This window comes from Aquila chrysaetos, chromosome 5 (assembly GCF_900496995.4).
Source record: "Aquila chrysaetos chrysaetos chromosome 5, bAquChr1.4, whole genome shotgun sequence".
NCBI classification, from domain to species: Eukaryota; Metazoa; Chordata; class Aves; order Accipitriformes; family Accipitridae; genus Aquila; species Aquila chrysaetos.
Genome location: NC_044008.1, coordinates 13,752,202 through 13,777,694, shown reverse-complemented (window position 1 = coordinate 13,777,694; position 25,493 = coordinate 13,752,202). Strand labels below are relative to the sequence as shown.

Sequence of the window (25,493 nt, the reverse complement as noted above, 5' to 3'; positions counted from 1 at the left end):
GTTTGCTATGTTGTGCTATTTTAGACTGCTCTAACATATGCTCAGATCCAAGTTAATACAGATTTATGCTGAGAATTAAAAAACATACCCAGGTCTTTGCTGCTTTCCTTTCCATGGTATAGATAACATAATCAGATGTATTGATAATAATATTCAAGTGTAATTTTTATCTTGCAGACATAATGAAATCGTAAATATCAATGTTCAGTTTCAAAAGTAGCAGCTACAATTCTCTGGGACAAGCTCAAGTAATTTGAAAATATGTTTCCTGCCCATTTTCACAGCAGTTCTAGATGAATATTACTTCTATGAAATCTCATCAGAATTTGAGGCTATTAATCTAACCTTTCTGTTTTGTCACTAGGATGAGCTAGTTAAGATCCTTGGTGTTCCAGCACAACTTGGAAAAGAAACTGAGAAGATGAATCAGAAAAAAATGTATGCTTTTAATAAATAATTATATATACATAAATATGTATGTATGACTTCTTTTCATCCATTTGTTACAGAGATGATTGAGTATAGTTGTTGATTAAAATCAGGGTCAACATTTAAAAAAGCATCTGTAATGCACTTAAAATCTATGCACTGTACTGAAAAATATAGTATATACAGTGAAACATTGTAAATTTTAGTACAACAAATTAAAATTTTGAACAAAGCTTGGTCAAAAATTACTTAACCATCTTACTGTGCTGCATTACTATATATCAGATCTACTTAGATTTTTTAATGGAAAATAATGTTACCATGTAATCCAGTGATTAGGCTTTTTTACAGTTTCTAGTTCTCAGTGACTGTATAGTAGCTTATCTCTATTGGCCTCAGTTAATCTAGCAACTTTCACAGTGAACAGTCTGGCCTGAACTAAATAATCATTCTTTCTTGATACTTCTGAACCAGTTTTTTAGTCAGAAGTGCTTTGCTGTAAGCTCCTGATGTGAATTCTGGTCTCTAATATTTCAACGGAAAATGTAAGCCAGTAGCCAGCCTTTTCTTTCTCTCTTTCATGTAGTTGGTTTTTTTCTTCCCTGAAGCATGACATGTGCTGCTTTCTGTACATGTAAAACCTAATTAGCACTGTGCAGTTTCAGCCAGGTTGCTCACAGAACCTAGCAGTCCAATTGCCATCCAGATAAATGATGATTTTTGTACCCTGTTTGGACACAGGGTTGCACTAAAGTTTTTGTGTCTCCTGCTTGCTGTCCCTCTTTATAACATAGAAATTGTTAGACTACGTTAAATTTCTCAGTTTTAAAATTTGTATAATGGTTTTCTTCTACATTTTCCTTACTACTCTGCTTAATGCAACTCTGCCATCATAAATATAAAAAGTTTTTCCTATAGTGTTACAGAGAAGCAATTTAAAAAAACTAGTACATTGTGTAGATTGCTGTTAATGAAGTATTTGAATGAGTCTTTATACTTGTGTCACATCACAGAATGAACTAACCAGAGTTCCCAGTCTTGGGAATAATATTTAGAAGTGTCACACCCATGTACCTAGTAATGTTGACAGAAATCAGTTTACTGGAACTCTTTTTAATACTGTCATCGTGCTAAACAACCTGTTAGTCCTATGGCTATCTGCAATTTTATTGTTGAAAACTGGCAACTTACATTTTGCCATTTAAATATGCATGTGGAAATGTTAACCCCTACTGTTTTGTTAAAATATATCCACAGCGATGCAGAGAAGAAGAAAGAAGCCCTTAATGGCCAAATAGAAGGGTTGAATGGTACCCTGAAAGCAATTGAAAAAAGGACTGAAGAGATTTTGCAAGAAAGAGAAAACGTAATGAAGGAGTTGGATGGGAAACAAATTTTGCTAGAAAGCAAAGAACGAGAATACATTACTTTGACAAAATTACTAGAAATTAGCAGAGAGAAGGAATCAGCGGTCCTATCAGACAGGTTGGAGTAGTAGACATAAGCCATGTAGTATGAGTGAACAATCCTCTGTTCTCAAAGATCTATTTCTTTTTTCTGCTGTATTGCTTATGTTTTCAAGTTTTATGCTGCAACCAGTGCAGACTAGAAATTATCATCAGGCTTCTTTTTGGCTTCAGAAATGCTTATATAAACTACTGGAATCTGGGATGTGGCTTGAAGAAGAACATCAAAAAGCATAAGCATTTGATAAAATCCTGGGAGAATGAAACTGGATTTTGCTCTGAATGGGAAGTCTTTTAGAGGTTTTCTCTCTCCAGTGAAAATATATTTTTTTTCTGTGTAACCCACAGAAAGTAAATTGAACAAGAAAAAAAAAAGTCAGTATTTTAATTTTCACATGAGGGTCATAGATTTCTGCACTCACGTACTCCTGAATTTCAGTGGGGACTGGTTACTCATCTCTCTAATATTTTGTTGAATTATGAGCTTATATATACTTGGTAAAGTAAAATAAACTGTTAGGTTAGTTGCAAGCTTCAAATGATTCCTTCTTTGCAGAGGAAGGTGTATAATTGTAATCATGGCCATACATTCAGCAGCAATGCTTTTGCCTTTAAAGTTTTGTATTAGAGGATAGTGGCACTTTAAATTGAAATGTTTCAGTGAAGCGAAGATGTAAATATTCCCTCATACTAAAAAATTTGTTTTCTTCTTCTTATAAGTAATAGTTTCTCTGGAATTTTTAGCATATTTAGAACAGACTGTGAGACCTTATTGACATCATTAGGAATATTATAATTGATTAAAGTTATAAAAATGCTACCTTTTTAGGTAGTTTGTGTCAGTAGTTCACGAGTTTATCTTGCTGCTCAGCCATAACAATGCAGTACTCAAAACCCATTAAAATGATCATGCCCATTGCATACATGTCTTGGTCAAGTTAACATGTTTCTAAAATTCTGTGTCTACAGAGAAGCTCTGGAAGAGAATTTAAAAAAATGTGTCTTGGAGAAAAAAAAGCAACATGATATTCTCATTCACAAGCAAACACAGAAAGAGAGAGAACTGAGAAATTTAAAAAAGATGGAGTTACAACTGAATATGATTTATGATTCCTTGGAACAAGATAAGTCACAGCATAAAAGACTCAAATCAGAGGTCTGTATGAATGCATTGATCATAAGGATTCTAAATTTTCTTGTAAGAAATCTGCCTATGAAATCTTTTCACTGGTCCTAAAAGGGGGAAGGGTAGAAGACTGTTTTAAGTCTTATGCACATAAAAGTGTCAAGAGTGTTTCGTATAACTAACAGAGAAACCTCTAGGTGCTCTGGCTGTAATAAAAATACTGCATCAAGATATATTTGGACTATTCTTAAGAATAGGATTTTAGGTGGGAGCATCATATCAAGGAGAAGTGGGAGATTATATTGGCCCTGTGGTGTCATGTCTTCCTTTAAAGCACTATGGAATTGTGGTCATTTATGAGTGAAATAATATAGTGACTTGCCCATTGGCCTCAAAGAAATTTGTATCAGAAAAATAGAGCCAAGTACTCCCTAGTTCCCAAATGATGAAAAGATACATCTTTTTAAAATTTGAAGGTTGTTTGTACATTACTGTAAATAATTTAGAATGTATTTAACATTATTCCAGGGGACAGGAAACTAGCACTATATAAAGTTTGGTAGTAAATAATATGAAATAATTTGCTATGTTCTCTTTGTTTCCACCAAAATTTCGCCTTCCTCATTTCCTCCCTGCATTAGTATTTCACCCATTCCTCTTCCCATACTGATTTACTCTTTTCTTTTTTATTTGTGCCTTCTGCTATGCTGATTTTAAAGGGCAGTCTCATTCTCCTTGCCTATTCAAAGCATTTCCTTTCTTTTCTCCTTCCAATTCTTTCTTAAAAATTTACTTTGTCTATAAATTTTTTGTATTCTCTTCCTCTCATCACTGGTTCTTCCATTATCTCTTTCCTAAGCTTTTCTCCTTTACTAGCTCCTTGCTTAGTCTAAATTGTAAGATAGTCTTATAAAATTAATTTTGCTTCCCCAGGTGAATATTTTCTCACAAGACTTGTTGTTTTGTACCTTGACACAGTGTCCTTGAAATTTTTCTTGGTCCTTCTAAGCAATTCAGGGCAGAAAAAAGTCTTACTTACATCACTGTAAAGTTTTTTAAAAAAACTATATGATATCAAAACTCATACATACTTAGCTTTGCTATTGAAACAACTCTAAACATTGCTCAATAATATTTAATATTATTAAATAGTACAATTTTTTTCCTATCTCCCTTGAAATTCCTCCTGAGTTCACATGTGTATTAATTACCTAGTAATATAAGCCCACCTGGGAGGAGGGAGGAAAGGTCTATCACTACACAAAAAAGTTTTAGATTGAATTTCCTGAAATACTGATTAAAGGGCTGATGCATATTCCAGACTTTGATCTTAAAGCTCATACTGAGTTTCTGTTCAGTATCAGCTAAGAGAATTTGGGAAATGGTATTTTTTCCTGTGCTTCTATAAAGAAATATTCCTGGAGGGAGAACCACAATTGTTTGAAAACATGTAATGCTAAAATCAAATGCCATAACTCACCGATGGCTGTGGTTAGAGTTCACAGTCCTGGGTAAGATCCAAACCAAACCCAACCCAACCCAACCCCTTCACGCTGTAAAAGGACGACACCTGTAATGAGACTCTTAATGGTTAAGTTGCATTGCAGAGCATTCCCTCAGTGCTAACGCTATGTTATCCTATAGGCTTGTATGGGTCTGGCAAGTAGCATCATCACAAGGAGTGAGGGGAAGGGAATACCAATAGAGATAGAAGTGGAATTCTAAGCAGTATTTTACTCCGGAAGTTGCAGGATGCTACCCTAACACAAACAGGCCATGGCAATATAGTTGTTTTAGCCCATCCTCCCATGCTTTGTGTTTTCTCTGATTCCTTTCTTGGCTCTTTTAGAAGATCAAATGTGAAATCACTGCTCCTCTGCAGCATGGTCAGTTCAAACGCAGTACCGGAGTACAAAAGACTAGAGTGGCAAGCTTGATTCTGCTTGGCTTTTTCTATCTTGAGGCTATTTTAATTTGGAAGACTTGGGAGCACACCTAGGAAAAGTTAAAATATATTAGGTAGCTAAAGACCCTTTAACTACTTAGAAAGCCAGATTAACATTTATTCATTGTGACTCCAAGTGACAAATTTGCAAGAATTAGTTGCTAGTATAAAAATGTGATTGCAGAAGCAGCAGTACATCAGTGTGCTTCCCCAAATTTGTCTTACTTTAAATCACGTGCTAAGTGCAGAATGACTGGTTTGTAGAATAAGGAAATTACAGGAACACTTCCTTCAAATGTGTTTTTCTTCTTAGTAAGTTGTGAAAGGTCAGCTATTGCTAAACACCAACATTCTGTGTGAAAGAGAACTGGCCGCTCCGGCTGTTGCCAGCCCAGAGCAGAACTGAAGTTCGTCTCCGTGCATGCCTTCTCTTCGGTCAGGCCAACGCAGAGACAGCCAAAAGTGCCTAAGTTTAGTCATGTCTTATGTGAACAAAAGCCCTTAATGGATTAAAGATGTTTATATGAGCTTTCTACTTTTAGACTCCAGAACTTGATGGCATCTTTAGAATCCCATCTTGAAAATGTGGAAAAGCCTACTTACAGACACTAGGGCCTTTTACACAACAGAAGTGGTAACTAATATATGCTCCACAGAAAAGCCGTGTTTGCTCCCTCCACAAGAGTGAAATTAACTTGCTTAGAATAGGTTTTATTGACCTTTTAGCAAACCTAAGTCAAATCAAATCTCAAAGTTGTCAGCTGAAACCAAAGTAACTCCACAGTTTGACCTTTACTGTGCCTCTCATTTCCCTTTCCCTTAATGCAAGTGAACAACATCTAATTTTATAATATTATCACAGAAGTGAAAACCATATGTACAAAACATCTCATTATCTATATTGAGGCATAGTGTTTTGAACTCTAACATCTGGTTGAGATCTGAGAAAGATACCACAGGGTTGCATGTATTATGTTTGAATAGCTTCCAGATGTGTTGTTCGGTGTCATTTTTTTCCCACCTGTATGAATTACAGATTTGCAATTACGGACAGGCAACATATGCCTGAATAGTTAGCCTGCTGTATTTATTTCTTATTTACTTATAACTGTAATGAATTTTTAAGTTGTTAGTCACTGTGAGGCCAATACAACCTTTTGCCTTACAAGTTACATCATGCAAGTGGTTCTAGTGGGATTATTCAGATATAGTTTCATCAGAAGGTAGTTTCTAATGTATCTCCCTTCACATACTTCACTTTAAAATCTGATTGAATAAACAAATTTTCCCATAATTTACAAGAAAAAATAGTACATAACTATTTATGTTGTTAGTTTTGACTTTCTAGACCCTAAGGAGGGAGCAGGAAAATCCTACTTTAATAATGAAATGCAAAAAAATATGATATCAAATCTACACAGATATGAAATACTGACTGTATTAAAATCAGTGGTAGATCTATTTTTTTTCCTTCAGTAAGGTCAGAATTTCACTCAGAAAATCCTCTGTGAATTTAGAAGGTGACATTTTTACATAGTCTCTCTTTGTGATTTTTGCTTTTTTAATGACAGTTTAGTTGCTGAAAAACACAACCCTTATAAATTCAGTACTTACTTAAACTGGGCTTTCTGAAGTTGAGTGTTTATAGTGAAATTCTTAAAAGAAAAATTTGAGAAACTTGGATATGTTGCTGAAGAACTCTACTCATTGAAGAACTCTTGGACTAGCTATTGTAACCAGACAGAAAATTAATTTCTTAATTTGTGTAACTACTTCAGATAGATAGATTAACTGCAAATTACATTTTTCACATCTTTTGTTTGCATCACTCAGTGTGCTTGGTTTATTTTTGTAGGCAGAAGTTATCCCTAAGAGTAATGGATTATTATTAGAAAGACGACAAGAACTGCAGAAGGAAATTGAAATGACCAAGAGAAGTTTAGCTGAACAGGTGCTGAGTTCTGCTTTCTCATACTTTTTCACTGTAACAGTTGGTTTTCAATCATGAGAATAAAGGGACTGTTGGAATTTAAAAAGATGGGAGTTTCTAGATGCAGCTTTCTGGTGAGAAGACACGTGATAGTATTTGTTCAATTTTAAAGACCACTTGTTTGTCATATTTAAAAAACATTTTTTCGGTGTTACTGGTCACATATTGGAAGGAGGAAAGCAAATCTACTTTCTAGGTTAAGTCCTTCTGAACATCATTAACGACATTACAACTTGGAAGTATGATGGGTATAAATTTCCTTGGCATATGGCAGAATGTCTTGTTGAAACAAGGACAATTCAGCATTTGTACATTATCATTTTTCATCTTCAGAGTTTTGTCATTTGTGGATGTCTGTCTATACTCAGCACAGCCATATATAGTGTGGAAATGCAGATGTCTTGATCATGAGAGTATTAGTACTTGCCACTACATAAATGACTTTATAAGAAGCAATATATTTCAGATATACTTTCTTCTTAAGATCATACCTCTCTATCTTCTTTCCCTTATATCCGTTTTTGTTTTGTGCTGTCTTTGAATTCGTTAACATTATCAGGTGGGATTCAGCTTGTGTTTGAATACATATACATTCATTATCTACATGTCACTATTTGTGTATGGGATATGTATCTAATGTGCCAGGATAGTCAGTAACAATCTAGTCATGTAGTCAGTGGAGCCTAGGAAGCCATCCATTCACCTCCTCCTAAAGAGGTTAACCTACACTGAGTAGAACAAATAGCTCTTTAGAGTTCACTGGCTGGACTGACAACGCTAGGCATCTAGATACTCTGTTTTAAATGTCTAAATTTGGTCTCTTAATGTGAAAGCTCAGTGTCATCCATTGTGTAATATGGACATGTCAAGACCTGTCAGTATGCTTATTTAAAAATTATGTGGCCATAATGAACCGTTCTGCCCACTGGGCAATAGCTGAAAGACATGCTAGATTGAGGAACAGAAATGCTTCTAGGTGATAAAATATTTTGACATGTTATTATAAGGCTTGTGCATGGTGTTTTAGCTGGTATTTTAAAGCAAATTTTTTTTTTTTTTTTTTAAATCCATGTAGTCTGTATATATGTGTACTTTGCAGATAAACCCTAAGTATTTCCGACTTCAGGTTTGCCAACACTGATGCATTGATGCATAAGGAATTGAATTTAATTTTCTTTAGGAAATGTTGTCAGATACGGATGCCCACATGTTAGAAGAATATATTGCTGAAGAAGGCCGGCTTTTCAAAGAGCAGGAAAAATGCAGAGATGACTTATCCAGACTTGCACATCTGACTTGGCTCAAAGTTGAAGAGAGGGACCAGAAATCTAGGGATGTTCAGAAAGCCCAGGTAAAAAATTATCTCATATAATTGGAAGACTCTTCTAGAGTGAAAGCTGGTATATGAAGAAAATTACTAGTGAGGAGAGCCTTGTGGACTCTCATTTCCCACTTTACTTTGAAGTTCCATCACAACACAGGAAGCTCACAATACTGTGTTGTTTTATTGGCAATTTATGGTGCAGTGCAACAATATGTTAAAATATCATGTCACAATTGAAATAAGGTATTTGAAAGGACATTTTCTTTCAAGCCTGTGGAATAGAGAGGCAGAAAAGCAGATAGCCTCAACTGAGATTCTCAGAAGTACAACTATGTGTTTTATTTTACAAATATATGGACATTAAAAGAAAAACAGAACTGCTACTCATTCCAAGGAGAGGCAGCAATTTTTAGTTTCCTGACACATTTCTGGGTGTAAATTGTTATATTAATGTGAAGAAAGAGGGAAAGAAACTTTTCCTATGGTCACAGAAACTAGGACTAGTTACTGGGTTTGCTGCCTGCAGTTTGCTGGCATTATAATATCATATATGTGCTGTAATGTTGCACAGTTGATACTAACTACCAGGTTTGTATAGGGGTACAAGGTATTTCTGCTTCCACAATGTACGTCTTTATTCAAATAAATTAGATAAGCTACCCTTCTAAGACTTTGGGAATCTTTGACTGTCTATAAAAATAGAGTAAGCAAACATGTCAGGCTTTGCACCTTCAGTAAAAATCAGTCCATAAACAGATCAAAAAATAAACATTACAAAATAATGAACACACACACACACACATGCCCAGAGTTACAACCCAACATGCACCAGCTTTTTTAATACCAATCCTGTTTAATACCTCCTCCTGTTACCAGTAGGAGGTGAGAAGAGGCCTCTCCATTGAAAGTTAATGACACAGGGTATTAAAGACTGAACACAAGTGAAAACAAAAGGTCCAGAGCCGTAACAAAATGTACCATTCTACTCAATCATCAGTGATTGCTTAAAAGCCAGGAAAGAGTAAAAAAGAAATTAGATTTGAAAAGGTACAATTTCAGTGGTGCATATGCCAAATAATTATATAGTGATGGAACTGAGAGCCTGATTAATAGAAACAGTAGAAGTCCAGATACAAGGGACCAAGCATTTTAAGATGCAGCATCAAATCATCTACATTAATAACAGTCATTGTAAGCTTAATATACGTAGAAAAACTGTGTTCTTTAATGTTGTTACAATAAAAGCATTTCATTACATAGAATAAGTTCTTAGAATAATCTCGCCTCACTGTGTTTTCCTCATCTAAGAGGAATAGCTGTTCTGAGTCATTTCTTTGAAGATATTTCTTTGATATATCTAAAGTGCTCACGGAATTCTATTTAAATTTCAGATACAACTCCAAAATATTATTAAAGAAATAAAGAGAAAGGATCTTGAAATAAGAGAGTATAAAAAAAGGAAAAGACAAATCCAAAAACAGTAAGAAAATAATAATACATTAGCTAAAAAATGTCTTCTAAAGCAATTTTTATCCATGTATACATAAAATTATAATAATTATTTCTTTCACACTTGTCATTTCCTCAGACTCCAAGGATTTGCTAAAATGTATGAAGTTATCCAAAATGAAAGGAATAAATGTATAAATTTGGTACATGCTGCTCAGCAGAAAGCAAGTGAAATTAAAAACCGGGTAAAATTGCTAGGAAATGAAATAGAGAATTTAAGGAATACTGTTATAACCAAGGAAAGGTGAGTTTTAAGTAAGCTGTAGATCACAATTATAGAAATGTAAGATTAGAAAGAATCTTAAGAGATAATCCAGTTCAACTTCAGCTATGCCTATATCATCCTTGATAGTTATTATCCTGATTTTTAAAACTTGATCACAAGACATTTAGCAAAACCCTTACATAACCTGTTCCAATTTCTTGTCACCCTAACACTTCACAATTAGATTGGGCATTACTGCATGTCACGAAGCATTTTTTAAGTTTGTCTGCTTACTCTTTCACTTTCCTGTCCTTTGAAGGGATAAATTGTCATTGCATTTCCTTTGTATCACAGTTCTTGAGCTTCTGGTATCTGAATTATCATGCTATTTCATTCAATATGAACAACACTGTTGTACTTATACTTGCTTATCCATCAACAAAAAGAAGTCCAATACATACCTGATTCCACAATAGACTGGTGCATGGTACTATTAAATCAGTCGCTAGCTAGTAATGCGGCTGTCTGATTATTAAATTAGAACAAACTGGGTTTCTTGGTTGAAACTCAAACTGAAGTTTATTGGATAATGTTTATTTCGGATCAAACAAAACATGGTTTCAATTTCCAGGCAATCCTAGTCAAAATGAAAGGTTACATTCACAACAAAGAGGGTGAGGCAGAAGAGGGGGTGCATGTGACTCTATTTTTTTCCTAGACCATTAGTTAGTGGAGATGTCTTTTTGCCATCCTGGTGATGATATTCTGCAGTATAGAAAGAATGACAATGTCTCTGAAATTGGGAGTTGGGAAAGTAGGGAGCTAGTTAACTGTGTATGCAAAACAGCACAGCCAAAATTCAGTAGTTTAAAAATAATTTGATTTTCCCAAAGCTTTACTTTAGATGCCAAAAAATTGCACAACCAGACCAAAGAATGCATTCAGGATACATTAACTCAAAGTATACTGTGAATCTCGGAGTAGCTTGATTTCAAAGTTATGCTGGAGGTAGCTAGAAAAGAAGTGGAACTTCAGTGATATAAGTGATTTTGTCAAGACACACAAGCTGACATTTTGTGCTAAAATTTTTGAGGCCTTCACAGTCAATCACTGGTAAAAGGAGGGGGAAAACAAGGCTAAGAGGGCAGATATATATTGTCTAGATATCAGAAATATCTAATTATTATAGACGACCCTACTCCAGTACAGATCCCATTTTGGTCTCTACAAACCTAGTTTTAAAACTGGCAAAAGGTACTGAATTATCACTAATTCTCTTGCCTATGGAAAATATTTTTAATCCCAGTGATAGACTTTAGTATCATAGTATCACTGACTTAACTGCAACCTACACAATTTGGAGGACAGAGTATCAGTCCAAATAAAAGGAAGGGTTTTTGGAAAATATTTAATAACACATTGCATTTCTGCAGTACTGTCATGCTTTCAGTCTGAAACTTGCTTTACAGAAATTTAATTCAATCCAGTAATACCCTGTGGAACTGAAAGTGTTATACACACAGGGAAAATGAACCAGAAAGAAGCTCACTGCTCTGTGTAGAGTAATTCAGCAATGTAATGATGGAGCCCATGAGGGGAGGCAGGATATTTCATCCACAGTTCTGTATTTTAACAGGAGACCATGCTTCTCCTTTCACTACCTGTTTTGTATATTGACGTGAATATCTCCCCAGTGTAGATAAAGTAGTGATGCCTGGTCAAGAAGTGATACTTACCACAATCAAAGGCAGTAACTCTAAGTTCCATGTCGTGAGCAAGTGAATGATCCATGTGGCAACAAGAATCTGTATTTTAAGTGAGGGACCATCATGTAGTGGCCTGCAAGGTCACTGGAAATAATGAGTCCTGTTCTTCATTTTTATGGGTCTATAATGAGATCTTGTCACTAACCTTTCACTGTGATTTTTTTTTTCTCATCTGTCAAACAGGAAATTGATAATTTTCTTTCTTGTGTGAATGTTGTGATACATTGTTTCATAAAAAATAAACTTGGAGACCTTTGAATCACAAATACGAAATTATTTAAATATCACTCTTTAAATAGAAGGGCAGGACTTCTACACATTAGGACTTTGTATCACAGTTTAAACTTCTGCTCTTGAACTTTCTTTCTTTGTCCCCTTTGGCTACCCAGTGGAGATGAAAAGAGCTGTAGTGCAGTGCTCCTTTTATAGCATTTTCTTGGGCCATAATCCAGTTCTCTTCAAGCTGGAAAGAGCTTGCAGAGAGAAGCTGTTCTCAAGAAGTCTTTCTACTTCTTGTAATGCTTCTGTGAAGCAGTGACATAGAAGATCCTTTGTGTATTTGAGGAATTAGTTTAAGCTCTGCTTTTAATTGCTGAAATTGCTTTCAAATTGAAGGGACTAAAAACTTTCCTACTTTTCTGTTATGTTAAAGAAAATTGCAGAAACAACATCTGAAGAATACAAATAATGTAGCAATTACAGACAGTCTCAAAAGTGATTATTGCAAAATTGTACAAATCATGCATGAGATGAAAGAAAAGAAAAAGCAACGGTGTCTGGATCTCGAGAGACTTACCAATACAGTCACTCGCATCGAAGAGGAAATTGTGCAGCTGCGCAAAAAATATGAAAGGGCTATTCAGGAACAAAATGACAGGTATACATGTAAATTTGATGTAATGTAGTGTTTAATTTTGACATTCATGAAGCAACAATATTTTTCAGCTTATGAGCACTCCTAGTTAGGAATACTAAAAGAATGCCTCACTACAATGTTTCACTAAACCGTCTGCCTCACTGCAGTGTCAGGGCTGCTTTGCATTATACAGATGTTTCTCCATTGGTGATGATGTTCATTCTCCAGAACCATTATCAAAAAAATATAGTGGCTTGGCTTCTGAATGCCTTGAGAACTTGTAGCCTCCTGCTCTGTTTGTGCTTTGTGCACAGGTAAGGTATAAAAATGCAGAAGATGTAAAGCTCCCTGATCTTGCTAGTCCATTTTTAAATGAATGCTGTGGAAGGCCAGAAGAGCTTTTAATAAAATTATATGAGACACTGGAGTAACCCTCGCAATTGTTCTCTGATTTTCACATTGTAATTATTTTGTTACCTATTTAAAATATTGTCATGATATTAAAATAATATTTGTGAAAGCTTTGTACATTTCCCCAGATTATTACTGTCTTCCAAAGTCACCAGTTATGTTCTTGAATGGAATACGCTGAATATGAGTCAAATTTTTTTTAATTTTACCTTTTCATTTTGGGCTTATTGCAGTGGTCTTCTGCTCAGAGATCGAGAAGAAGAACTATGCATTTTATATGAAAAAATAAACATGCAAGAGATGTTGTGTAGAAATGGAGATATTGAGATGCAGGTTATGGATGAAAAGATCAGATTTCTGAAGCTGAAGGTAGCTGAGAAAAAGAGACAGATTAAATTGTGGTTCAAAGCTCTCCCAGTGAAAAATGCCCTGGACGCACATCTGGTGGTACTTCAGATACAGGTTGGTGGGAAAGAAAGCCTTTTTGTTTGTTTGTTTGTATTATTGTGTATTTTAAAACTTTACATAATTTCATAGAAAAAAAAGGCTGGATGTACAAGGTTTATTAAAACAGAAACTTCAGTAATACACCTGTCTAGCAAAACACTGTTGCATGTTTTTAACTTCAGATACATAAGTTTCTATGCTTAGGTGTAACTGGCTGATGCACTTTGTTATGCACATGCCAAACGCTTCCTGGCTATGGAATCTCAGCTAACCTTACCCATAGCCTGAAATGTCAGTATGACTAAGCTGGAGAATGGGAGTCATGGGGAAAAAATGGGAATATAGATAAAATTTTTTAAAACTGTTGATGGGGGTAGGTGGAGGGGTGGGAGATATACTTAGCTCTTCAAAATTCTAAAATAATAACTCAATTCACACTTGACCCTGAGCCTACTCTGGAAACTCTGCTGCCTACAGTGATATAATCCACATATATTTTCTTCTACACAAAAACAGTGTAACTTTTAGTTCTAGTTACAAAATGACATTAAACAACTAACAAACTGCAGTGTTTGGGACATTCTTTCCTTGCTTTCTGAAATGGCTCATTTACTTTTGACCTTATCTCCAGATGGTAATTTTTTCCATACATATTCTGTAGTGCCTGCACAAAATCATAAATTAGGGTGTACCATTGCCTTTCATAATTGCATCAATGGGAGCTGTGACTCACTGTGAAATAGTGCTTGCACTATTCTGTTACTTCTGGCCTGTTAAAGAAATTGTATGCTCTGCTAAAAGAATAAAATGTTGTACAATACCTTATGCAAATCATACCCCAAAGAACTTTACAGTGCCATTATAGATTTAAACGATGAATAGAGGCAGTATGAAAAAAAAGATGATAGACTAAAGAAAAAAAAAAAGATATGTTTTCAGGTAAGATTTAGAGTGAGACTGAGAGTCACTGAGTCAAATAAAGTAACAGAATACAGATGATTTTTGTGAACTGACAGAGTCAATCATGAAACTTTGCTTTTTCTGTTCTGCATTCCTAAAACTTTCTCCTTTCTTATGATGGTTCATGTGAAGCCTAAAAATCACTGTTAAAGGGAGGCTATTGTTACAGGTGCTTTAAGTCTTTTTGCAATAATGACATAAAATTAAAAAGTAGGAAAATACAGAGTCGTGTGATATTACACATGGAGTGGTCTTAATAATTGTTCCCAAGTCAGAGATTTTCCAGTGAACAATGGCAAATTACCAGTTATCAGCCATTTTAAATGTAAGTAGATACTGTGGTTACTGAACACTATGTGGTTCAAACCGGCCATTAACCCAGCCGTCTCCTTATGCTCAACCATTCTGGCATTAATACTCTTCCTCCCACTGCCAATAGCCATTAAGTCTAGTGAGAAACAGTTTCAAATTGTTTGGCTTTATCTCCACGATTTAAATATAAGCCATAAGCTCAAATCTGAATTCTGGTGTTGGTTGCCAAATTCAGATTGCTACTTCCTGTACCGATTACAGATTTGAGCCCATGTTGAAATCCAACTCAGCATCTGTTCAGTTATGATGTGCAAAGGATCTTACGATAATGATCATTTGCACAAGGCTTTAACTTGATATGGTGAATACAGCTCTACATCACTTGTCTTGTGTGTTAAACGAACCTCTGAAGCCAAGCTGAAATCTGAAGAGGTGGTAACAGGAGCTCCTTTTGGACTACCATTTGTCTATCTTTCAATTTAGATAATTATAAACATTCAGAGAAAGGATCAGTGCACCACAGGACTATGAAACCCTGATTTCTATCAGAGGCCCTTGGAGCTCCTATAATGCAGACTGTAAATCTCATTTCTGAGTTCTCCTCTTCGTTTTTATTTCTCCATTCTGTTGTGACCTTGTGTAGGAGCCGGTGTGCCTAACCTTAACTTCGCGCTAGGAGCCCACAGAACAAATTATGCAGATAAGTGAACAAGGTGTCTTTATTAATGGAAAAAATTGGGTGTCTGCCTCCAGAGGGAGGTCCTGATAACCTTACTTAGGGAGCATGATATTCCTGCTAGAGGTCTTTATTCTCAAGGCACCTATCTCTCCCCATTGATGGTATGGGAAACTTTGAATCATATAAGAAGGATGCTTCAAAAGCCATCTTCAATTGAAATACAGTTTAGACCGTCTGAATTAGGCAGGCTGAATCCTGTACCTGTACCTCTTAAATTTTCTTCTCAGTTTTCTTCTCCTTAAGTAGCGGGTATTTTTCAGACTTTGTCATTATTCTTATCTGTTCTATTTTTCTCCTCTCCTGCATATCCCAATTTTCCCATTACCCTAGAATTTTTTTTCTTTTTATCACTTCACGGGTGAATTGAACTTTCTAGTATTGTATGCTGAATGATTTTCCAACAAGAGATATACATCATTGGTAATACTTCAAATATAGAGAGAGATCTGAAAGGAAAACAAGATTCAGTCTTACAAAATAGAAAATATTTCAGTATTTGTTTTTTGCATTTGACTGAAATATTTTGACTCTTTTAGAGGCACTGTTTGAATCTAGGAAGTCCCACGTATTCTCAGCAGATGCTTCAATCAGCACTAAATTAGCTGTTCTGAGATGGGATATCTATTTCTGTTAGAGATACACCTCTTGGAGTAGACAGATGAATAAGAACATTGTATTCAATTGGCTGCAGAAACTGCCCCCCTGCCTAGGTGGCTGTGGTACTCATTGGGAAGGGGAAAAGCACAGGTCAGGGCTGTGTGCCAATTCAGCAAGAACAAAAATTCCACCTGGGTCTCCTATGTTCCACATGAGCTGCTTAATCAAACTGATGTATGTTCCACTCGTATGCTTTTCATCAGAAGCTGCATATTTCCACAGAAGAGAGAAACATTGGTGAATAGGTTTTAGCTAATAAAAAATACTGTTGTCTTAAGCAATACCAGACCTCTTCTAAGCAAGTACTTGTAACATGGACTAGGTATTTTTGTTACTATCAATGTAAAGCATTAAAAATAGAAATATTTACAGGTACTTCCTTTGTCTGACACAAAAAATACCTGGTGAGATTCTAAGGTGGTTTTCTCTGGGCATAAAATTATGTAACTTTTAATTGGGACTGCACATCAAGGGACTGTTCCCACTGACTGAAATGACCCATGAAAACTAATCTGCCTTCATGCATCAATGAGAAATACTTAGCATTAATAATTAATTAGTCCAGTATGTAGACCTGCTGAGCTGTCAAGATGCTGTAGATAGGACTTTCATGCCTCGGAGTTCAGCTAACGGACAGGGACCGTCAGTTTGTTTGAGGCATTTGGCATCAACATTTGTCCAGGTTTTAATACAACCCCATTAAAACCTCCAGACTACATCATCACAGTCATAGAAAAACAGGGCTAGTAGAGAGGTAAAGAGTTTATCTAGGCAATCCTGCTCCTACTCCTGCATTGGATTGCCTGTCATTCCTGAGAGGGCTAAGCCGTGCTTTCAAACCACCACTGGGAAACCCCCGTTTCTCTGGCAAGCTATCCCCGTCCTTCCTTAACAGTGGAAAGATTTTCTTAACCTTTAGCCTGGATCTTTGTTGCTGCAGTGTAAGAATATTGATTTGTATTCTGTCCACCAGGGACATGACAAATGGATCATTGTCTTCCTCCCTGCAACATGTCGTGTTACTGGGAGAAAGTTAATCATGTTCCTCTCCCATCCTTTTGCTAGGCTACACAATTCTGTTTCTTTCAATCAGCCCTTACAGATTTTTCTTACATCATTCTTTTTTTGCGTTTCTTTTATTTTTGGCAACTTGGTCTTTATTTTCCTTGAGGTACAGTGCCTAATATCAGTAGCTGAGACTGAAAGGATTCATTCAGGCATCTTGCAGGTTACATTCTTGCTTATGTGTCCAGATACGACAGTAGCCTTTCTTGCAACATGACATATTGATTCATCTTCATGTAAATGTATGTAACAACCAGACCCTTTTTTGAAGAAAGAGTACATAAACAGTTGACCTTGATTCTGTATTTGTACAGGTAATTTCTCCTGCCTACATGTAGCACCTTGCATTTGTTATTTAATATTATCTCTTTTGTTCAGACCAAGGTAATTTTGAATTTGAATCTTCTCCTCCAAAAAGTATGTGCAGTCTGAGCTGAACCTTACTCTACTGATGTAGTACTTACCTTATATTTTCATCCAGAATGGATTTCCTTAGCTTGTTTATGTGAATGTCATATGAAACAATATTGAAGCTATGTAAAAATCAGGATGTATGATACCTACTATTTGTCATCCACACACCTGTTAAATTATCATAGTAGGAAATTGGTCTCATTTGGCATTACTCAACACACCTGTGTTGGCTGTTATTCCTACCCTTCTTCTCTTCTAGCTACCTACAAAGAAAGCTTAATGATTTATTCCAGATTTATTCTTCAGAAAGTGAAGATAAGTTATCTATCGTTCCATAGCTCCTTTCCCCTCCATTTTTAAAAATAGGTAGGATATTTGCCCTTTTCTACTGCTCTACGTACCTCACCTACCTTCTCTGAGATTTCCAAAATAACATCAGATCTCCACTTTTTCAGACCAGTCCCTTTATCTAGGCTTGTGTTCCTTCCTGTCTGTTCATCCTTCAACAATTCCTTCTGACTGATTACAATCAAACATAGAAAAGCCTCTCTTGTAGAGCCTTTTCCTATCCCCTGTATTAAATCCACTCCAGGAAAGGATTTTTTTGTTTTAAGACTTAGAATCTCTTAGAACTCAGTTAAAGTCTTGTCCAAGGAAAACACTACGAATCAGGAGAAAATAAAGATGCCTACAGTCACATCACTTAAGCAGGCACAGAATAGCATGGTTATCTCTAAATGTGCTTTCTTTGCTATACTTTTGGATTAGCCTGCATCTAATCACTCCCAATTCATATTGCATTTAAAAGTAAGCCTTGTATTTAAATTTAACATGAAACTTTTTATGGACTTTTTATCTGGTTCAGAGAGTGTTTCTGCTGCACTAGTCCTTCTTCTCTAAATTAACTACTCAATCCTGCAAAATTTTACTTGGAGAGCTGTCCCTAATCTCATTAAGGTACCACTGCCTCCAACAAGGTATTTTCACCTGGGTTAGTTGTTGAGAAATTTGAACCCAGATAGGAAACATCACTGGAAGTATAGCTGCATCCTGTTGTTTGTGCTGGTCCTGCTTTTACATTCTTCCACTCTGTGTATTTTTGAGCATGAGTTTTAGTTGTTTATAACTAAAATAAATCTTTCAGTACCTAGTTATGCACTGAATCATGGTTTGCCAAGGAAATTCTTCATTACAGTCATTTAAGGTTTTTACTTTGCCTGCTCTTAGACAAAGTGTAAAAGAAGAAGCTGTGTGATGCTTTTTTACCAGAACAAGAAGTATTTAAGACAAGTGTTCTGGTAACATTCCATTACCATGCAAGAAGATCTGTCAATTTTCCCTTTTCCAGTTAAACATGACTTGTTAACTCCCAGTGAACAAGCCCCAACCCGGTAGCAACATCTAAACATTTACTTTATATTTTTGGTGACCGTTTGTAACTTTGAGAGCCAGTGACCACTTATTTCCTTCATAAGATCATCACTTGCAGTTGGCGGTTAGCATTTATAGCAACTTCCTTGGGCTACGTTGTGTCAGTGCTAACAGATCAGGGTTGGAGTGACAATGCGCTGACAGATGGCCAGGTGCACGTCAAAGCACAAAACCCCACCACTGTCAGTCTTGCAAGTCCAAACATGAAGAAAAGGTCCCAGCCACTCCTTCAGCGAGTATTTGCGCGAAGCATGGATATCCATCTGGTGTATTCTGGGAAGTGTTATTCCATGGGAAGGTCTCAGATCAGAAAGGTCAGGGAACACCTGCCTCTCTGGGTCCTGGGAATACCACATTGCTCAGTGTCACCACCGAGTCATTTCAGGACACATGCCTGAGAACTTTAATGTAGAAAACTTGGATGCCTGTAGGGATGAAACCTTTAGTGCTAACCAGTGTGGAAGTGGGACTTTCAGATTTAACCTGCAACCAAATCGTCAGGCACTTGCATCCTTTCTACATCCCTACATGGATCCTGTGGGAGAAGATTGTAGGGAATAAAGGAAGACCTCCCACCTCAAGCGTTTGGTGTATTCCTGAGGATAAAAAAAGAAGCCTGAGGACAAAGCAGCAGGTGGGACTCAATTTCTGGTAGACAGCAGCGTTTGCTTCCATCCTGCAACTGTCACACCATTGCCTCCTTAAAAAAAATTAAAAATGGCTCAATCCTTTGTATTAACCCCCCGCCACCGCAGCACAAGGAGATCTTGCCTGTTAACCCCGGGAGAGCCTGCAGCGACGTGCCCAAATTGCGAGTCCCACAGGAGCCCCAGGCGCTCGCAGCTGCCGCTGCGCAGCCGCCTCCACCACAGAAGGTGCCAGCAGCGCCGGGCTGCAGAGACCTGGGGCACGGGGAAGGAAGCAGACACCGGTGGGGGCCCCCACCCTTCCCCAGTGCTCCTCTCCCCCTCCTCAGGACGGAGCCGTAGCTGTGGCAGGTCTCAGCTCGCTGCCCAGCCCCAGCAGCTCCGCTCTGTCCCCCACTGCTGACAGTGGCTGTGGAGGGTGGTCCTGAGCCCGCCCCGCTATGGCCCAAGTTTGGTACAAACCATCTGTGGCTTTTCATCCAGCCTACCAGCAGAAGCTGAAGAAGCTATCAGCCCCCAGGGCAGCCTTTTTCTAACTTCCCAAACATGTTCAGAAGGTAAAAATCATCTTCTAGTCCAGGGCTCTTGTCGTGATACCTGGTGGCTCAGGGAAGCAGCCTCTTCCATGCAGCTGCATTATTTTTACACAATTTCAGGTTGTGTTGCATGTGGAGAAGGAGTCAAGAGAACAAGTGTTCAAGACACTTAAGCCATTAATAAGATGAAGCCAATTTATATTTGTGCATTATAGGGATGACCTTCCATGACACAGTCTACCGGTTTGCAAATTCCAGTCTGTTAGCAACAGGACAGGAGAATGATGTACACCCACCTCTGGTTTCATAGGGATATGTTTTTCCAGTGTTCGACCAGTATCATTTAGCTTAGGCCTACACATCCCAAACGCTCACCCAGCAAGGCCAGAGACTTGCTTCTGAGCCCAGGTGTCGGCAGTGCAGCCACCCCGGCTGCTTTAGTGCAGTTCTCCTGGTGTAAATCAGACACACCACGACCTTCCATCTCTGGTCATGTAGGAATAGCGGGGCTTTTGGCTTCTTGTCTGAAAAAAATAACTGCTGTGGCTTTGTGTTTGCTAGTATTCCCAGTGCAAGGACAGGCTTAAACAGATGGAGGAAATCTTTGCTGATCCTGCAAATGAGAGTAGAAAGCGAGACTTGGGAGGGAAGGACCCATCTCCACCTGAGCTGCTAAAAAAGATTGAGCAGGTAACGTCACTTCTCATGCCACAAGCTATCCTGCTGTGATTGACCACTTTTAGAAAAAGCAAATGGTATCTTTTATTTTAAAAATAAACTTTCTGTAAGAGGAATTAAAACGATTATGATTGGCTCATGGGAATTCTAGCCCAGCATCTGCTTTCCAGGACAACTGGATGTGGGACATTTTGATGTCTTCCAGCAGAGGCTGGAGAGGGAGAGCTCTGTGTGGTGTACCTGGCTCTGCAGCATCCTCTGCTAGCTGGTCCATTTGCATCACTGCCACTTCAGTGCAGAGCCTCCCAATTCACTAGAGGAAGGCACAGAAAAGGCAGCAAAGAAATGCAGAATAATGAACTGCTAACAAAGAAAGTTGTCATTCTTCTGCAATTGGCTATTAGCTGTTCCACCACTATGCACGGGCTGTGAGCGGGAGGCAGTCCCACTACCCTCTTAACAAAGTCTGCATATGTGACATGGGATCAAACAAACATCCTTCTCAGGCTTTGGTTGTACTGCTTTGTTTCCACGCCGAGCAGGGTGCCACAGAACAGACCTTCATGGAAGTGGCAGCCAGGCCAGCCGCGCAGCTGCACACCTGACTGCAGCATTGCCAGCGACTGCCAGGAGAGGCTTCGAAACGAAGCATTACGTCCAACACAAAAGCCAGTTTCAGGGCACCTCCTGTATGGTGTATGGGGGGAAGGTAAAGGAATGGAATGAACAACAGTGGTATTTTCTTAAATATTTTTGTCTGTCCCATTTATAGGGGCACAAAACTCCCCCCACTGTATATAGTGTTCGGGGTAGATTCACACAGGGCTGTGAAGGTATTAGAGTAACAGGCTCGGAGCAGTACACGCCAAAGTCCTCCTCTTGAAATCCAGTTTGTAAGGATTTACCATGAACACTTCTGCTTGAATTACTTGAGCTTTTTGCTTTACTGTCCCATATTCCTTGACAGGAGGGAGCTCTGCATAGCCAAGCAGGCTACAACACAGCCTGCTATTACCAACCTGCACATTAAAAAACTAGGTTTCTTGGAGTCATGAGATAAGTTTAAACATTCTCTTTCAATCTCCTTGTGATTTTAAAGTACTTTTAGTTGCACAGTACTTTCTTTCTTAGTCTTTGGAGCCCTTTTTTGGGGGTTTGGGTTTTTTTTTAGCAGCAGGAGGGAAAAGGTATTTAAAGCAAGAGCTGAAACCTTCTCATTATGGCATGACTCAAGGAACCAGATTAAAAATGAAAAACCACTAGAAAAAACCCATTGCTTTCAAGAAAGTCACAGCAAGGCAGTAACAATGCTGGTGTAAGCCCTGGTCCCCCAAGAGGGCCCGGTCTGATATGGAAGAACTGTATGACTGACAGTAACCGACCAAACCAGTTTTGGCCTGATACTTGGCAGATAACATGAAAATTTTGAGAAAACTGGTGGCAAAGTGATTATTTATGGCTGTTCACCTGTATTATTTCAGCAGCTCTCAAAGCAATCACAGGAAGACCCTGCGCTACACTTTCCCTTGTCATTTATCTACACCCTATATACTCCTTCTCGCTGCAGCTAGAGGTGGAGCTGGTGCAAAAGGAGGAGAAATTGCTGGAGACGGATCTTCTCTACGAGCACATTTCCCGGCTGACAGACAGAATCCGTGCCACAGCAGAGAACGGGAAGCAGGACACACTGCTGCTAGCTAAAAGGGTAAGGAGGGCATTGCATGCTCTGCTTGCTGGCCTATACAAAATGAAATAGTATGTGGGCAAGAGGTAAGATGACTCACTTGCAAATTAAAAAAGTGGCTGGAAATATTGATACGCAAATAATGTTAGTCTTCAGAAATTACAGACATTTAGTAGTAATGGTAATATCAACATACCAACAGCATTAGGTGAGTGTACTTTCTTTTTGAAAGAAAGTTGCACCATAAATAGTACCTTTCATCAAAATAGAGGATTAGCTCTTTCTCGGGTAGATGCTTAAAAACTTGGTAGAATCCTCTTTTTGCACATGTACTTAACAGCCTTTCCACAACAAACAGGGCAAAGGCTAAAAAGAAATAAGGAAAAGCCAGGTCAATTCTACTCCAATATACAAAAAGATAAACTTGATATCTGGCTCAAAAGTTTCTTATATAGGTAGGGAGAACCACACAGGAAAGAAATACCATTTTCAATACAGTTACTTTTATATAATTATAGCTATTTGCTTTTAACTGCCAGTAGTATTGTTTGGGGAAGAGCAAAAAATCCTCTCATCCCCACCTCTTTAGTGAAAAAGCTCCAACTAGAGCAGAGCAGAGCCAAGTGAAAGACAGAAAAAAACCCAAAGTAATTAATGTAAAACAAGGCCAGGGTTGATTTTTTTTCCTTAGGTGTTAGGTTTGGCACTCGGAAAGGCTCAAAACAAAACATGTCTTTACAGTAAAGCTTTCCTTTTCCACAGACAGAGAAATAACATGGCTGTTATTTGGGTTTTTGAAATCATGGCCACAGGCTAATAAACTACCATAAAAATGGCAGCGTGCCAAAAGTTACATTTGCGAGTGTACTCTCTGACTCTCCCAATTCCCTATTAGTCACTTAAAAAAAAAAAAAAAAAAAAAAAAAAAAAGAGTATTTAAGTTTGGGTTTGTTTTGTTTTTTTTTTTTTTGTTTAAATCATCTCCAGTCAGACTCAAGGATTCCTGTCCTGTTCCTTTTCTGTTTGTCCCCCTGCCAAGGATAACTTCACAACCCACAGCCCCGCTGTGTCCGCATTATCACTCAATTATCTTGTAAAGATTGGGCTTATTGCACCTTTATTACAAAGTTAATTGTGCATAAACTCAATGAGAATCAGGGTACCAGGCCTTTGAGGGCAGTGAGAGTTTTGCTATTCAGCTGAAAAGGGCAGAAGGTAATGACAAACTTGCTTTTCTGTATCTTGTATTGGAGTAAATGTGGCTTCTTAGGCTGCCAGTTTCTGTGGTTCCATACGTACACACAAGAAACATGCATCCTGTTTCATTAAGTCATTTTCAAGTATGGAACTATTTTTTAAAACCTTGTCAAGTTGGACTTGTTCTCACCTACCCAATACCTACCTAAGTGTCACGCCCAGCAAGTGTCTAAAGGGAAGCCCTAACTAAAATGCAATTGTTACTTATTCCAGACAAATGAACTGCAGAAGAAGATAAAGGACAGAACCCAGAAGATAATGGCTTTTGTTGCAGAGTTATCCATGAAGCAAGCACTTGCCATTAAACTCCAGCAGGAAGTGAGAGACAAAGAGCAATTTTTGATGACTGTTTCATCAAGGATAGATCAAGGCCTTCCCCCTCCTAAAGAAACAGAAAATGAGTGGTTGAAGATATTACGCAACGAGAAGATGCAAAAAGAAGCAGCTGAAGCCAGAGCTGAAGTAAGTTTCTGCCATACATTGCAATTAGATCTTCAGCCCCATCTTTTCACTGCTCCAGCCTGTCTTTCAGAAAAAGAGCTGCGCTCGCTGCGTAGCTGTTTGCTGCCAAACACAGAGCCCCAGGAGTCAGTGGAGACGATGGTACAGACAGAGACAGCTACTAAAGCGGTACACGGTGGGTTTGTGGAGTTTTAGCTGCAGCCTGGCAACACTGCTTAGAACTGGTCATTGAATCTTAAGGAGAGAATACACTAAAAGGAAGACTTACCTTCCATTATAGAAGTAATTTGTGTGACCATGTTTTGGACTGATGAGCGAGATAGCCATCAGTGAAGTACTGCTTCCCATTTGATTTCAAGATAAAGCTGCAGAAGGTGGGGTGTGGGGTTCAGGAAAAATAAATTTAGCATCTTCCACATACCAGATGCAGTGACCATCAGATCCAAAGTAGCAACAAATCAGACTGCTGGGCAAGACACCGAGGGTAGGCAGGGCAGCATATCAAATAGTGCTTCAAATTCTACCCTGCTGCATACTCTGCCTCTTTAGTTGAGACCATCAGTGATCCCAGAGCAGAGAGCTTCCAGAGATGAAAAAGTAGTATAAAAGTGAGATGTGCATACTGCAGGAACTCTTGCTGATGGGAAATCAGCTTCGCTATATGAATCCTTTAGTTGATCACTCCAAGGGAATCTGAAAGGCGCACAAAGCTGGGAGAGGAGTATGCTGTGCATACACTTCAAAGAACTTGAAGTCACACAGAAGTGCTGCAGAAAAACTGGTTTAGAATAAGGAACTTCTCTGTCATTAACACTTCTCCTCATGCTCAGTTTCCTTTCAGTGCTGTGGACGCAAGCTCACTGCAGTAACAGTATTCAGTGACAGCTGCTGTCAGCGTAAATACAGCCACATTTTGAAGCATCAGAACTATTATCTTGTTCCCGAGATGTCCTGTGCACACTCATTACAACTTTTAAAAGTTCATCTAATCTGTTTTCTTCATAAGTAACAAAAGCAATACAGGCTCAAACTGTACGCTGTTTAAAAGGACACACTCACATCTACATGGTCAATAACTCACGCTTTCCTTTTAATACCCCTCTGGGTTTCCTGGTTTGCTAAGGACTAGACTAATGGTGTTTCCTTTGTTAGGCATTCTGTACGTTGGCTCAGGAGA

At 37.9% G+C, this 25,493-nt stretch overlaps 1 protein-coding gene across 4 annotated transcripts in view; it reads left to right on the top strand.

Moving 5' to 3' along the window:
* The window catches only part of CCDC146 (coiled-coil domain containing 146), an 82,180-nt gene that overhangs the window by 56,143 nt on the left and 544 nt on the right, over positions 1–25,493 (top strand). For 3 of the 4 annotated variants that reach the window (XM_030013556.1, XM_030013558.2, XM_030013557.2), the window contains 12 exons: positions 365–438; positions 1,687–1,914; positions 2,865–3,051; positions 6,822–6,917; positions 8,137–8,307; positions 9,672–9,760; positions 9,869–10,033; positions 12,413–12,637; positions 13,261–13,489; positions 20,797–20,925; positions 22,481–22,618; positions 24,068–24,316. In XM_030013556.1, the coding sequence (XP_029869416.1) occupies positions 365–438; positions 1,687–1,914; positions 2,865–3,051; positions 6,822–6,917; positions 8,137–8,307; positions 9,672–9,760; positions 9,869–10,033; positions 12,413–12,637; positions 13,261–13,489; positions 20,797–20,925; positions 22,481–22,618; positions 24,068–24,316 (1,980 nt within the window). The remainder of the gene's footprint in view (positions 1–364; positions 439–1,686; positions 1,915–2,864; positions 3,052–6,821; positions 6,918–8,136; positions 8,308–9,671; positions 9,761–9,868; positions 10,034–12,412; positions 12,638–13,260; positions 13,490–20,796; positions 20,926–22,480; positions 22,619–24,067; positions 24,317–25,493) is intronic. The other variant, XM_030013559.1, reaches the window with a different exon arrangement.